At 42.8% G+C, this 15,889-nt stretch overlaps 2 protein-coding genes across 2 annotated transcripts; one reads left to right on the forward strand and one right to left on the reverse strand.

Moving 5' to 3' along the window:
- Nucleotides 1-383: 383 nt before the first annotated feature.
- Nucleotides 384-7,490, forward strand: LOC109906491 (uncharacterized). The gene is made up of 9 exons (XM_020504200.2): nucleotides 384-696; nucleotides 893-1,038; nucleotides 3,825-4,177; nucleotides 4,586-4,651; nucleotides 5,181-5,264; nucleotides 5,525-5,952; nucleotides 6,164-6,367; nucleotides 7,148-7,255; nucleotides 7,361-7,490. The coding sequence occupies exons 1-9, from the start codon at nucleotides 569-571 to the stop codon at nucleotides 7,419-7,421; spliced, it is 1,578 nt and encodes a 525-aa protein (XP_020359789.1). The 5' UTR covers nucleotides 384-568; the 3' UTR covers nucleotides 7,422-7,490.
- Nucleotides 7,491-7,784: 294 nt separating this feature from the next.
- On the reverse strand, nucleotides 7,785-15,048 carry LOC109906492 (placenta-specific gene 8 protein-like). Its single transcript, XM_020504201.2, has 4 exons — nucleotides 14,665-15,048; nucleotides 12,303-12,404; nucleotides 9,565-9,716; nucleotides 7,785-9,096 (listed from the first exon to the last, which is right to left on the reverse strand). Exons 2-4 carry the CDS (start codon nucleotides 12,400-12,402, stop codon nucleotides 8,956-8,958), a joined length of 393 nt encoding a protein of 130 aa, XP_020359790.1. The 5' UTR covers nucleotides 12,403-12,404; nucleotides 14,665-15,048; the 3' UTR covers nucleotides 7,785-8,955.
- Between the last annotated feature and the right edge of the window lie 841 nt (nucleotides 15,049-15,889).

The following is a 15,889-nucleotide window of genomic DNA, read 5'->3' on the forward strand; positions in this document are numbered from 1 at the left end:
CAGGAAACGGATGGCATGTACACATGCAGCTCTGATATCACAAGTGCGACACACAAACACTTGTGATAGGCTTACTGATGACAAGCAACATGATAATGTCTGCAGTCACTTGTGGCAATTATAAATTGGGAGGAAAACACTGACATGCTGGAATGTTTTTTGTGCATGTTTGAGAATATTTTATACATAATGATATGGTTTATATGTGTTAGAGTCAACCAATCACTTATAACGAATAGTTTATTAGAGGGACAAAATGTGTCTTTTGTAATTTTTCTGTGGTTCTTGATTTATGCAACATTGCCATCTAGTGGTCATTTTTTGTAATTGTTTTAATCTGACAAAATGTATTTAGGCTACGTGATGTATTGTTGCATAGTTCTATTTTTTGGTGAGCTTACATTTGCATCGAAGTTACATTATGACATCACATAGTTAAGTTCTCTGTCTTGTAATTCTAGAATGGCTGGTTACAGTAACATTCAAAGGCCGATCATATAGATGTGTAGATCCGGTTTCCTTTTCCTCTCGATCCTCTGAGTATTTTCAGAGAATTTAGGAAAAGAGAATGTCGGACCAATCCAAATGCACCACCATCTATATGTCTCGGGAGTTGAGACAGGCCAGCGACAAGGCTTTATCGACAGGTGCTCAAGAGATACGCTTTCCAGACCATAAATCACCACCATCTCTTCGGTAAGAATGTTTATTTTATAGCTAGGTCCAATAATATTCGGATAATCTGTGATCTCCATCAAGCGCACTTGTAGTTTATTGATTGGAAGATGACTGATAGCAAATCCGAGATGCCTTTTTTTAATGAGTCCTTGCATGTGAAAATGTTTCAATCCCTCTCCCTCTCTCTGTGCTGTCTGTTGTGTGTGTAAATCAGAATTGGTCAAATTCAGTCACACCATTTGAGTTTAGGAATCCGCCGCTCTTTCGCCTCCACGGACCTGCTCACCAATGCGCATCCGCATTCAGCACACAGTGCACTTTCCTTGGACAGCCTGGAGGGGGTGCTATCGCTACACTCAGGTATGGACCAACCACAGCCATTGATTTCTATTCTATTCTCTCTCTCTCTCTCTCTCTCTCTCTCTCTCTCTCTCTCTCTCTCTCTCTCTGTCTCTGTCTCTGTCTCTGTCTCTGTCTCTCTCTCTCTGTCTCTCTCTCTGTCTCTGTCTCTGTCTCTGTCTCACTTTCCCTCCCCCACCTTATCTAAACACTTACTAATTTCACGAGAAAAGAAAGTGAAAGATACAACACACCCAATTGATACAGGAAATGGGTGAGGAAAGGGTTTAATCATTTCTAGAAGTGCACTCAAGTTCAAAGCCCTTGAGCATTTGTGTGTTTCAAGTTTCATTAGTCATATGTGCGGGATATTGCTTCTCGAGTATGGCCGGTGGGAGGCCTGTAAGCGGGGCACTGTCCCCATTTGGACTCAAGAGATTTTAGCATTTTTTTTAACAGCTGTAACTGCCAATACCTGCAATCTATAGAAAAATGTGCCGCCCCTGGCATGTTGCCGCCCTGGGCGTCTGCCCATGTCGCCTATGTCAACGTAGGGATGGTGCCAGGTTTCCTCCAGACGCAATGCTCGGTATTCAGGCCAAAGAGTTCAATCTTGGTTTCCTCAGACCAGAGAATCTTTTTTCTCATTGCATGTGTGATTTCGTCTGGCCACTCTACCATAAAGGCCTAATTGGTGGAGTGCTGCAGAGATGGTTGTCCTTCTGGAAGGTTCTCCCATCTCCACAGAGGAACTCTAGAGCCCTGTCAGAGTGACCATCGAGTTCTTGGTCACCACCCTGACCAAGGCCCCCGATTGCTCAGTTTTGCCGGGCGGCCAGCTCTAGGCAAAGTCTTGGTGGTTTCAAACTTCTTCTATTTAAGAATGATGGAGGCCACTGTGTTCTTAGGAACCTTCAATAATGCAGAAATGTATTGGTACCCATTCCCAGATCTGTGCCTTGCAACAATCCTGTCTCAGAGCTCTATGGACAATTCCTTCGACTTCATGGCTTGGTTTTTCCTCTGACATGCATAGTCAAGTGTGGGACCTTATATAGACAGGTGTGTGCCTTTCCAAATCATGTCCAATCTGTGAATTTACCACAGGTGGACTCCAATGAAGTTGTAGAAACATCTCAAGGATGATCAATGGAAAAGGATAGACCTGAGCTCAATTTCGAGTCACATAGCAAAGGGTCTGAGTACTTATGTAAATAAGGCATGTCTGTTTTTAATTGTTAATACATTAACAAAAATGTCAAAACTGTTTTCACTTTGTCATTATGGGGTATTGTGTGTAGATTGCTGAGGAAACTGTTTTATTTAATCCATTTTAGAATAAGGCCGTAATGTCACAAAATGTGGAAAAGGTCAAGGGGTCTGAAAACTTGCCAAAAGCACTGTAAGTGGACATTATAAAGGGGTATATTTTAGGCCAGTTTTTGTGGCATTTATAATGCACGTTTTTTTAATAGGCTATGTAATAGGCTATTTGTGTTTTTTTCTTCAATATGGCCTGTGTGCTGATTGAGTTTGACACCCCTGCTTTAGGGCATTCGTTCTACCATTTATGACATTCTTCTGGTGAGCAATGGTTTATTTAGTCTTCTAGTGCAACATACTGTATAATGACAGAAGAGAAGCTGCATGTATCTAATTACAGACCAGTTGACTAACAAGTAGCTGACCAAAATATTGGAAATTATAAGCAGAAACATGTCTAAATTAGGCAACAACAAAATAATCCTGCAACCCCGGTCAAAATAATCATTCCACTGTCTCTGGCTGTAGCCTACAGCTAATTTTCTATATTTTGCGGGTTATATTTTGCGGGTGCGGGCTTCAGATTTTCACTTTATCACATATAGTCAGGCGGTTGAAGATGGGTTATTAGCAATTGCGTGTACGGGAGCGGGTGAACAAACCGTTGACCCGCTCACCACTATTTCTCATATTCTTTGGGGAGAACCCTGAGGTCTGTGTGGGAGTGTGCGTGAGCGAATGCATCTGTGCTAAGGTATAGAGAATCAGAGCAGGTGGTCAGTCCAGTTCAAGTGTTCATTAAATGGCTTGTAACAGAGATGAGCCTGTCGGTATCAGACCTTATTAGGGGTGTGCCGAGTAGTCGGACAAAACGAGTATCATAACGGATATGTGCAATTTTCTGGATACGTTTATGATTAGAGTATTTTTTGTAATTATCCGTGATAAAAAGAAAAAATACAAAATGAGGTGCCAGCAAACATCTTTTCATGTCAGTCAGTCATGTGCAAGGTTCCATGTGGTTTAAATCATGGTACCGGGCCGTAATGCAACCAGTCTGGATGTTCTCGATGGCGAAGCGGTAGTATTTGGAGAGGACCCAGGGTGGCATGTCCATTTGTGTCTGTGTGTGTGTGTGTGTGTGTGCAGGCCTAAGTGCATGTGTGTGTGTGTGTGTGTGCATGCATGCAATTGCCTTTAGTCTTGTCATGTTTCTGCTAGTGTTTTCCAGTTCCCCACATGCTGTGTACTCCAACTCATCAGGATCAAAGTTGTCCATCATGGTTTACACTTTAACCCATGTCATCTCAAACCATGACATCATTTTCCCAATATAGTGCACTACTGACCAGAGCCTCTTGTCTTCAAAGTAGTGCACTACTAAAGTAATAGGGTGTCATTTGAGATTTGGACATTATTGGAAGTTTAAATCAAGGTGGACAACTCTAGTCCTGAAGAACCAGTGTGTGGAGGCTTTTGTTCAAAACCAGATTTGGCCCATGAAACATAATAGACTACCTTTCCCCTTTCCCCTTCACTATCAGACTCTAGAGTGGAGCTCCAGCCTACCAGTGACACCACCCTGAACCCCAGGAGCTCCCACAGCAGCCGGCTTTCCCTGGAGGCCATAGCGCTGCCTGCAGGCGGGGAGGGGAAGTGCAGCGACGGAAAAAAGAGTTTGGGCACGGAGCACGAGGAGAACTGGCAGGACGCCAGGGACGGCGCCAGCGAGTTGCACCCTGAGGATGATGAGGATTCGGGGTCCCTTGAGTCCATCGATGAGGAAGAGGAGGAGGAAGGGTTAATGGTGGTAAACCTCAAAGCAAGTAAAGAGAAAAGGAAAAAGAGACATGATGTGGAGGGGACTTCAACTGAGAGCCCATCAAAGTACCTACAGGTCAGGCAGTGTAGAACTGATGTTTGGGGTTGTTTGCCTTAACATATTGGGAGACAGGTGGATGGTACATATTGGTGGAGGATGGAGTGAGACTTACACAAGTTATTCCCATTCAATGTTATTCAATGAGTCCCTTGTAAAAGTACTTAAAAACTGAAAAGAAAACCCACTATTATCATTAAGGTTGTTTGAATGAGCTATTTCGATGTTGAAGCTATTGTGTTTTTACATTTGCAATGGTTACATCCACCACTCAGGAAGTGTGGTTAAATCCACCACCCAGGAAGTGAAAATAATGTGGCAAGGCGTTGAAAACTATTGTGGTTCCCCTGGCTTTAGATTCTGCAGCATTATAAGAAACGTCTGTCTTGTTTGTTTCTGTATTTTCTTTGGCTTTTGTCCCTGCAGGAATTCCATAGTTTACCCAAGAGGCTAGTGCCCTCTGAGATCACCCACTGTCTGTATGAACTAGAGGTGAGTAACAGACAGAAAGCAACTAAAACGGTGGGCTGGGTTCAAGTAGTATTGGGGTTTCTTTCTGTTTGAAAAGACTGAAATTTCAGCTTGTTTGCACAGGTGGGGTTTGTGGACCGGCTGACACCATCGCCAGACAATATAAGTTAATAGACCAATAAAGAGTTTGCCCTCCTCTCTGACAATAATAGTTCGTTTTCATGTTACATTTCCCACCCATTAGGCTCCTCCAATTAGGTCCCTCACTCAGGCCACTCCCAGACAGTCCTATCTTGAGAAATAGCTTTTTGATAAGAATCTATTTTTGTTTCCTTTTGACCATTTTAATTAAACAATCAATGTAAGGTACTTAATTCTTACCCTGAAAATATTTGATATTGACATGAATACGGCTGCAGTTAACCTCAACAGATGTGTGTGGAGATGTTTGTTCTCTACTAACTACTCTGTCAGCTCGTAGTGCTGGCATCTTGCCAGGTCTTTCCCGGATGCAAATAATAGTTAACTTCCTTCCCTCCCTTTCTCATAGGAGGAGTGCAGGGGAGTGGAGAGAGAGAGTGACAGTGTCAAATGGAAGATGGAGCTAATTCATCGCAGCGTGGTCACAGTCCAGGTGAAAGAAGGAGGTGGAAAAAGGGAGGAGCGAAAGAGAGAGGGAGACCATGGCAAATGTGAAGAGGGATAAGATGTTCTAGCGTTGATAGCTTTCTCATGACTGCGGAATAAATATGCTGCTAAATATGCCATGCTGGAGACAAATTCCAAATGGATACAGTATATTGTACATGGAATGCTCCTTTAACAGAAGTTTTTCTGCTGTAGCTAAATTAATTCATTCTATACTAGATTTTCAGGTTTGTACGTTATTTTCAGGAAACACTGCGGACTCTTCTGAAACGCCTGGTGGAGGCTCAGAGCAACGAAGCCCTGGACCCAACCCCAATACCGACCACCCACCACCTCCTTTCCACCACCCACCACCGCCCCCCTCACTCACCCTCTCACTCCCTCTTCCACTCCGCCAACCCTCTCTTGCTGGCAGACGCCCCCACCAAGATCCTTTCCACCTCCCAGGTGAACCAGGTGCCCTCCAACCTGTCCCAGTGTACACACCACCACTGCCTGGCTCACCGTTCCGTGGCGCGCCGTCCATCCGAGACTTGCCTGACCGAGGCCAATGCCACCCTGACCCAGGGCCACTGCTGCCCCAGGACCACAAGCCCTGGAACCGCCACCCTGACCAGCTGTGCCCAGCGGGGGAAGGAGAGGGCAGCAGCCCTCCATGCCATCACTGACCTGAGGTACTGGCAGTATAGATGCAGGCAGCCAATCAGAATAATAATAATAATAATAGATGTATTTTATACAGCGCTTTTCATTACATACAGAATCAAACAGACACAGACGCACATTTACATTTCCTTTCACCATATTCAGCAAACCAAAAAAACACCAGTTTCATGAAAAAGATTGATTTACAGTATGTGGCCTTCTCCCCCCTAACCTCTATAGGATGGACGTAGAGCACCTGCGCGCGGCCTATGAGGAGGGGCGCCAGGAGCACCGGGAGACCCTGGGGGTGCTGAGGGCCTTCCAGAAGGACATGGGTACCCTGGTGTCCCACTGGCAGAGAGACAGACAGGACAGACAGAAGCAGAGTGACGTCGGCCCACAGCTGGAGGCTATCAGACAGCAATCCAACAACGTTACTGAGATGTGAGTGGGGGGGGGGGGGGGGGGGCAGAGAGAAAGAAAGGGAGGCATACCTTGTGAGAAAGAGAGAGGAGGAGCGAGCGAAGATCTGGACAGTTGGAAATGTGTTAGAGATGGGGATTGAAGGGGAGGGGGGAGTAAAAAGAGGAGAGTGAGACAACAAATGAGAGCAAAGGGGAGCAAAGGGGAGCAAAGGGAAGGAAAGGGAAGGAAAGCGAGGGAACGGTATGGTTAAAAGCGGTCACCTGAGGCCTCGGAGGAAGAAAGAGAAGTCAGCAGACATTTTGAGACGAGTCTGTTCTTATTTGCCCCTTTCGATTATTATCATCATCTCTGAACCATCGCAGAGGACTGGTAGCTAAAAGAAAACAACCACATTTCCTCAAGTCTTATCATTATTTTATTAGTGTTTCTTTATGCAACCAAATGAAATGGTGGTCGCTGAATATGATGCTGATAACAAAAGGCTTGTTTGGTGAAAAATTTGGCTCAAATCAAATCACATTTATTCGTCACGATCACAGTTTATAGCATGTATAAAATGTGCAGTGAAATGCTGACGTGTTAGCGCCCTCAACAAAGAAGTACATTAATCAATTATCAATAATAACAATGAAGAGTCAAGTCAACAATAACAAGTAATAGTAGGAGTAATAGCGAGTAGCAGCAGTGGGCTCTGGGGTGAGGTGTGTTAGTAAGAGCACGTGTGTGTGTGTGTGTGTGTGTGTGTGTGTGTGTGTGTGTGTGTGTGTGTGTGTGTGTGTGTGTGTGTGTGTGTGTCAGGACTCGGCAGGCAGTTGCTGTGTTCGGTAAAGTGGGGCTTCAATTGGAGGGGCTGGGAGCAGTAGGAACTCTGGTCCGCTCTGCCTCTACCAAGCTGACACCCAACAGGTAGGAGTGAGTGGTAGGGGGTATGAGTCTGTGTGTGTTACCTATTGGTACGACTGTTGCATGCACCATTTTCTGTGATCTGATACTAAATGCTTGTGTGTGTAGCTCTCTACTGTGCCAGTGCTGCACTTCCAAGACAATGGATGGAGAGAGCAAAGAAGACTGAGAGCAAACATATAGTATTGTCTTGATTGAAACCGTTGAAATAAAACGTTTATCTGGAAATCTTATCTTCTTTCTGTTTTTTTCCTTTCCTTTTTTTTTAACATTCTCACTGAGTTCAACTTAACTGCACATTAACTTATGTTAATCTTTAACTTTTTCAAAAAGGGAAACAGGTAAGTCATTCACTATATGCTGCTTTGTGATACAGTACACATAGGCCTCTTTGGAGTTCAGTCACAGATAAATGTCATACATGTACTGAACATCTTATGGGACACTGTTGACGGTAACACACACATGCACACCCACATGCGCGCACGCACACACACCCACACACAAAAGGATCACCAATACTCCTTTGAACAACTTTGTAAAGGTAAGACGTGTAAATGCTTTATTTAAAATACTTATTGAACAAGCAGGTGAAATCAAGGACAAAGCAACAGAGAAAACAGTGTTCCGCTGTAGCTCAGTTGGCAGAGGATGGCGCTACCAGGGTAACGGGTTCGTTTCCCGGGACCACTGGTACGTTATATTTATGCACGCATGTCTGCTAAATGGCATACACTATCATTTATATATAACATTCCATTTTAAATGCTGTTGCCAAGCATTTTACATTTACAACAGTACATTTAGTCATTTAACACTTATCTAAAGTACTCATCTTTAGGTAGCGAGGTAAGACAACCAAATAGTAATAATAGACCAAACGTTTTCTCAGTAGAGCATCTATCAGCAAAGTCAGGGATAGTAATAAAAGACAAGTGAAAGTGTGCAAGAAAGGCAAGTAGCCTACATGTTAAACTGTAAAAGAAATGTTTAAAGGTCCAATGCAGCCATTTTTATTTCAACATCAAATCATTTCTGGGTAACAATTAAGAACCTTACTGTGATTGTTTTCAATTAGTACTGTCTGGGTGTGGTTTAAGTGAGGAGGGGAAAACTGACAATTTGCTGTTATTGGCAGAGAGGTTTGGAACTCTCTTTCTTATTGGTCCACTAACTCATTTACAGCCTGGTGATGTCACATGGAAGGCCAAAACTCCCTCCTACCAAAACAGGGGGACATTTCAGGCGGTCTTTTTACACAGCTCTTACACTAAAAGGGCATTATCATAATTTTCACAATTTCACAGTATTATTCCAACCTCATGTGGAAATATATATATAAAACACAGACAAATCACATTTTGACTGGACTGGACCTTTAAAGCCTGACATTAACATTCAATGGTTACTATGAGATGAGTAAATGGTATAAAATGTCTCTCCTCCAGACACATCTGAAGTGTGCAGTACATTCAACATATCTTTGCTATAAACTGGAATGGTATTCTATTTCGATAAGGCCATCACTATTTGGCTATGCTAGTAATTATGAAATTGTGTAATTTTTCAACCACAAACCCAAACTGTAAGCCCGATCCTTAACCTTTACACAATATAAGGAACAAAAAGTTAGTAAAGCACTTGCTCAGCAGTTAAGACCCTTCTAGACTTTGCCATCTAGTCCCTACCCTCATTTTGGGGTCCTAAGCCATGCGAACTTGTTGGGTGACCACGTGAACCTGTTGGGGGCCTGATGTGGTCTGAGTCTTAACCTCACGAGCCATCTGGCACCAGGTACAGACGTAGCAGCAACACACCAATGCGACGTCTCCACACGTCGAACCCTGAGAGGGGGAAGAGGGAAGGAGAGATGGATAGAAAATGAAAGCAGAGGACAAGAACATGTCAACAGGACAGAGTTAAAAGGGGATGAGGACAGAGGTGGAGAGAAGAATAGCGGGTGTAGCACAAGTTCAGGGGAGAAGGAGAGAGAAAAGGTTGAGTTTAATTCCATATTCAGTGTTATATTTAAAGGGTAATCAAGGCAATAACAACACTAAGAACAACAGCATTGAGGGGTGGGTTTAAAGGGGTGGTGGGGAGGGAAGTGCACCAACGTTATTTGTTCACACCTCAAACATCTGTTTCCAAAACCATATCCCCTCAGATGGGAAAGTAAGAAACGCTGTGGATGGCAACGGATGTGGGTGCTGTGGAAACCACCACCCACCTACCCCCTCCCTTTTTCCACTCTCACCTCACCCTCCCTGCTCTCCCCCATCGGCACCCCCACCCTCTCGCAGGGCTCCTACCTGGATGCCGTAGCGTTCTCTCATGGAGGAGCGCATGCAGCAGGAGACAGCCATAAAGGCACATGGGTCCAGGAGGGGCATGCAGAGACACCATCCGAAGTGGGAGGCCGTCTGACACTGAAAACAGGGGAAGCACCACAAGGCACAGCAACCTGGGAGACACACACACACACAATTGAAGGTCAATGTACAGTCATGGCCAAAAGTTTTGAGAACGACACAAATATTAATTTCCACAAAGTTTGCTGATTTTGTCTAATGTTACTATGAAATACTGAAGTATAATTACAAGCATTTCATAAGTGACAAAGGCTTTTATTGACAATTACTTGAAGTTGATGCAAAGAGTCAATATTTGTTGTGTTGACCCTTCTTTTCAAGACCTCTGCAATCCGCCCTGGCATGTTGTCAATTAACTTCTGGGCCACATCCTGACTGATGGCAGCCCATTCTTGCATAATCAATGCTTGAAGTTTGTCAGAATTTGTGGGGTTTTGTTTTTCCACCCGCCTCTTGAGAATTGAACACCATTTCTCAATGGGATTAAGGTCTGGGGAGTTTCCTGGCCATGGACCCAAAATATAGATATTTTGTTCCCTGAGCCACTTAGTTATCACTTTTGCCTTATGGCAAGGTGCTCCATCATGCTGGAAAATGCATTGTTCATCACCAAACTGTTCCTGGATGGTTGGGAGAAGTTGCTCTCGGAGGATGTGTTGGTACCATTCTTTATTCATGGCTGTGTTCTTAGGCAAAATTGTGAGTGAGCCGACTCCCTTGGCTGAGAAGCTACCCCACACATGAATGGTCTCAGGATGCTTTACTGTTGGCACGACACAGGACTGATGGTAGCGCTCACCTTGTCTTCTCCAGACAAGCTGCTTTTTTCTGGATGTCCCAAACAATCGGAAAGGGGATTCATCAGAGAAAATGACTTTACCCCAGTCTCAGCAGTCTATCAGTCTGTCCCTGATGTTTTTCCTGGAGAGAATTGGCTTCTTTGCTGCCCTTCTTGACACCAGGCCACCCCCCAAAAGTCTTCGCCTCACTGTGTGTGCAGATGCACTCACACCTGCCTGCTGCCATTCTTTAGCAAGCTCTGTACTGGTGGTGCCCCGATCCCGCGGCGGAATCAACCTTAGGAGACGGTCCTGGCGCTTGCTGGACTTTCTTGGGCGCCCTAAAGCCTTCTTCACAACAATTGAACCGCTCTCCTTGAAGTTCTTGATGATCTGATAAATGGTTGATTTAGATGCATTCTTACTAGCAGCAATATCCTTGGCTGTGAAGCCCTTTTGTGCAAAGCAATGATGATGGCACGTGTTTCCTTGCAGGTAACCATGGTTGACAGAGGAAGAACAATGATTCCAAGCACCACCCTCCTTTTGAAGCTTCCAGTCTGTTATTCAAACTCAATCAACATGGCAGAGTGATCTCCAGCCTTGTCCTCCTCAACACTCACACCTATGTTAACGAGAGATTCACTGACATGATGTCAGCTGGTCATTTTGTGGCAGGGCTGAGATTCAGTGGAAATGTTTTTTGTGGGATTCAGTTCATTTGCATGGAAAAGAGGAACTTTGCAATTAATCTGATCACTATTCATAACATTCTGGAGTAAAGGCAAATTGCCATAATACAAACAGGCAGCAGAATTTGTGAAAAATAATATTTATGTCATTCTCAAAACTTTTGGCCACGACTGTAGTATGTAACACTTGATAGTTCATATACAACAGATTAGAATGTCATGAAACAATGTTTGATCATAGAGTGAAAATAGGGGTAAAACTATAAACAAATGTATGTAAATTAACTCATTTTCAACACATATTTCTCCTCTCCCGATCTTTCTTCCTTCTCTCCGTCGATCATTTATCCTAACTTCCTCCCTCTTCCCCTCTCCTTCAGTCTCTAGAGAGCTCTCAACAACCACAGATCAAATCTTTATTTTTAAGGAAACCGACTAATAAGTATACAATAATGGATGGGCAGGGATGGCTTTCTCTCCTGTTCACTGTGGATGTTGGTGTAAAATGTCCTGATAAAACCAACCCTATCCCACCCTGTAACGTTTAAGGATCTGATTTCACCAGTTTATTGACATTCCAGTAACACAGCCCCCACTGTGTTACTGGAATGTGACGTCACACATTTGGTTCGAGCTTCCTGTTTTTCATTATCCAGTGAGGTCGTTTCTCCTAGACCCTCCCATCCCATGTAAGATTTGCAAAGTATGAGATGAGCTATAAAACTGAACCCCCCCCCACACACACACACACACATGGCAACAAGTATAGATTTGCAGGAAATGTAGCTTTAAAACTGCAACATTTTCTCTTAGCCTCAGGACAATACGTGTAGAATAGCATTATAAAACTGCACATGTTTCTCTCTGCACCATGTCAAAATGTGTTTCAAATGCAGGAAGTTAGCTGATTTCCCTGGGGAGGTCGGTTCCCTGGGGCCAGGGGGTATCAGGTATATGTCTGGTTGTTGGTACAGTATACTCTCAGTAAATCAAAGTATATGAAGTGCAAGATTCTTCGAACTAGTCTCTAGTCACGACAGACTGATTTTAATTGAAATATATAACAAATATATACTCGGAAAGAAGAGCCCGAGGAAAGAAATAAACAAACAAAAAATGTATACATTACAAAATAAAAACATAAATCTAGATTTCGTTCTGGGTTTTGAGATGAGCATATTAGGTAAGTGACTCTATGATGACTTACAGGTGCCCATGTCAGAGCAGCAGTCACACAGTCCTGTGCTCCAGTCCCCCGACCTCTGGGTGGTTGTTACAGTGGTGATCTGCTGCTGGTGGACAGCCATGGCTACACCACACCCAAGGAGAAAGAAGGAGGTAGGGAGAGAAGGGATAAAGGAAGGAAGGAAGGGAGGGAGGGAAGGAAGGAAGGAAGAAAGGGGGAGGAAGAGAAGGAATTACATTTAGTGGGGAGAGAAATGCATCGGTCTGATAAGAGGTTTTAAATCCATGAAAGGAAGTAGTTACACTGAACAAAAATATAAACGCAACACGCAACAATTTCTAAGATTTTACTGAGTTACAGTTCAAATAAGGAAATCAGTCAATTGAAAAAAATGAATTAGGCCCTAATCTACAGATTTCACGTGACTGGGAATACATATTTGAAAAAAGTAGGGGCGTGGATAAAAAAAAAACAGTCCGTATCAGGTGTGACCACTATTTGCCTCATGGAACAAGACACATCTCCTTCGCATAGAGTTGATCAGGCTGTTGAGTGTGGCCTGTGGAATGTTGCCCCAATTCTCTTCAGAGGCTGTGCGAAGTTACTGGATATAAGCAGGAACTGGAACTCACTGTCGTACACATCGATACTTGTCTTATGCCTGCCCATAACTTCACCCCCACCCTGGGGCACTCTGTTCACAACGTTGACATCAGCAAACCGCCGGCCCACATGTCGCCATGCACGCGGTCTGCCATCTGCCTGGCACAGTTGAAACTGACGTTCATCCGTGAAGAGCACACTTCACCAGCATGGCAGTGGCAATTGAAGGTGAGCAATTGCATACTGAAGTTGGTTACAACGCCAAACTGCAGTCAGGTCAAGATCCTGGTCAGGACGAAGAGCATGCAGATGAGCTTCCCTGAGACGTTTATGACAGTTTGTGCAGAAATTCTTCAGTTGTGTAAACCCACATTTCCATCAGCTGTCTGGGTGGCTGGTCTCAGACAATCCCGCAGGTGAAGAAGCCGGATGTGGAGGTCCTAGGCTGCCATGGTTACATGTGGTCTGCGGTTGTGAGGCTTGTTGGACATACTTCCAAATTCTCTATAATGACTGCATATGGTAGAGAAATGAACATGAAATTATCTGGAACCAGCTCTGGTGGACATGCCTGCATGCCAATTTCACGCTCCCTCAAAACTTAAGACAACTGTGGCATTGTGCTGTGTGACAAAACTGCACATTTTAGAGTAGCCTTTAATTGTCCCCAGTACAAGGTGCACCTGTGTAATGATCATGATGTTTAATCAGCTTCTTGATATGCCACAGCTGTCAGGTGGATGGATTATCTTGGCAAAGGAGAAATGCTCACTAACAGGGATGCAAACTAATTTGTGCACAACATTTTAGAGAAATAAGCATTTTGTGTACATGAAACATTTCGGGGATCTTTTCTTTCAGTTCATTAAACATGGGACCAACACTTTTTCTATTCAGTATACATGTAACATTTCCCCAAAAAGTTTTGTTGTTGCTGCAAACAATGACCTGTGCCTGTATCAAATAATGTTGAAGATTAATATTGAATAATATCAAAGATTCACTTTGAAAATCATCATGATTGCTCTATCTGTAGGATGATTTTCTGATATGACTGCAGTACCAACTGTTCTATGACGTCAATCATACATTCCCTTCCTTATACTAACACATTTTACAGCCAATACCGTCACCTTGCTAGATACGATAACTGACCCACCACATGCACATAACAATTATATGAAATGATAGGCTATGCAAAGTACTCATTGTTTTCTGACAGATATATTAATTGAACCTTACTTTTGATTGATTTAATTATTATAGTTTCGTGAATCTTCAGGATGCCCAGGCCACATCGGGTTACAAGACACTATTTGCAATAGCAAAAGGAAATAATTATATATTGACGTTTACATATACGGTATACATAAATACACACGAAAACGAAAGACTATTGAAAAACAAAACCCTGATATTTCAATTATATAGTGTATCTTGTCGAATCTTCCATGCTTTTGAAATAAGATTTGCAACCATGAAGACTTATTTTCTAATGAACCATTCATGTTTCTCTTCATCACTAATTCAGAGTAGTTCTGGTTTCTTATTAGTGGGGAAAGTATAAACACACCTCATTCGATTAAATCAAATAGCCAAATAAGTCATGTTAGTTTAACATACAAGATCCATTATCGCAATGAACGTCTACAATAGAATATTGAAGACACTGAAACCAAAATAGGACGGTTTTAACCGCAATGTGCTATTAGTTGAAGATGGTATGTGTTTTTAGAAATTGGCAACTAGCTTTACAGATACATGTCATTTGTAATCTTACCTTTCTATTCGTATTAACTATAAAGCCTGAGAAGAGAGAAGTTGCAACACAGGGATCAACGGTTGTTCTGTTTCGGGATGTGGCGGCAGGCAGCCTAAAACACCTACAATGAAAGTTGGCCTCGGTGGAGTTTCGTTTTACAGAAATAGAGGTGCGGGCAGTGTAACGCCTGGACGGTCCACCACACTTTAGCGATAAACCTTGTTGAGTATAGTTAGTGTGGGTTCAGTGAAATATATGATGAATATCAGAATTATATTTTTCTTTATTACTGTGCTTTCTACAAGTAGGTACACTCTAATAATCTGACATACTCATTACAGAGTATGGGATTGATTGAAGCTCAATTTTAAATTCAAATCGCCCTACCATCATATCTAAGATAGTATGACAACCGGGGCGTGTATTCATTGATGCCAAGGGTGGCTAGAATTTTTTTTTTTTATGTAAAACGTTTTTAGTTTTTATTAACCTTTATTTAAACAGGTGAACAAGCTGAGACAGTCTCTTTTACAGTTGTGCCCTATGATACAAAAAAAAACACAGTAATCAATAAGAATTTAAAACCAAACAAAATAAAATAATATAAAAAGTACAAGACGGGGATTAAAGCTATTCAAATAAATAAACTTCTATAAGAAAAACACACATTACAAAAAGCAATCACTGTTTATAATAAAAAGTTCATGTAATGTGCATCTAAACTGTTTCACAGGCACCAAAACATCTAACTGGAGTTCTTTCGGCGATTCATTCCATGACTGGTGGAGCATGATATTCAAGAACCGTTTTGCCTAACTCAGAGTGAATACATGTGTCATGTGACTGCGATTATAACGGTGATTCTGATCCAACCATTAATTCATACATTGTTGTGTCCCTGGCCCGATAGGATGGAAGTTCAATATGTAGCTAGATGTAGAAGGCTAATGTTAACTAGCTAACGTTGCCCATGAAAGGAAGTTAGGCTAGCGAGGAAGCATTTTAGCCATGTAACCTAAGAAAACAAAAAATAAAAGCGTGCACTGTATGACAGACGTATAGACTTTTTTGTCAACATGAAAGAAAGGAGGATGGCATTGGCGTTTCTCTACTAGTAGGGTGAGTGAACATGTTTTTCTACTTGCACAAACACACGCACACACACAGAAATCAGAAACCATGGACAGCCACATCATATTTAGCTTACGTTGATTGGACTAAATTGTTTTCCTTATCTTTTAGT

Source organism: Oncorhynchus kisutch, linkage group LG16, assembly GCF_002021735.2.
Source record: "Oncorhynchus kisutch isolate 150728-3 linkage group LG16, Okis_V2, whole genome shotgun sequence".
NCBI lineage: Eukaryota > Metazoa > Chordata > Actinopteri > Salmoniformes > Salmonidae > Oncorhynchus > Oncorhynchus kisutch.

Bases quoted from the DNA above. Each gene is read 5' to 3' on its own strand.
- LOC109906491 (XM_020504200.2), top strand. From the start codon at position 569: ATGTCGGACCAATCCAAATGCACCACCATCTATATGTCTCGGGAGTTG. The intron at 697-892 runs GTAAGAATGTTT...TGTGTAAATCAG, and splicing joins AAATCACCACCATCTCTTCG to AATTGGTCAAATTCAGTCAC. The intron at 7,256-7,360 runs GTAGGAGTGAGT...TTGTGTGTGTAG, and splicing joins ACCAAGCTGACACCCAACAG to CTCTCTACTGTGCCAGTGCT.
- LOC109906492 (XM_020504201.2), bottom strand. From the start codon at position 12,402: ATGGCTGTCCACCAGCAGCAGATCACCACTGTAACAACCACCCAGAGG. The intron at 9,717-12,302 runs GTAAGTCATCAT...TGTGTCTCCCAG, and splicing joins CTGCTCTGACATGGGCACCT to GTTGCTGTGCCTTGTGGTGC. The intron at 9,097-9,564 runs GTAGGAGCCCTG...TCCCCCTCTCAG, and splicing joins GAGAACGCTACGGCATCCAG to GGTTCGACGTGTGGAGACGT.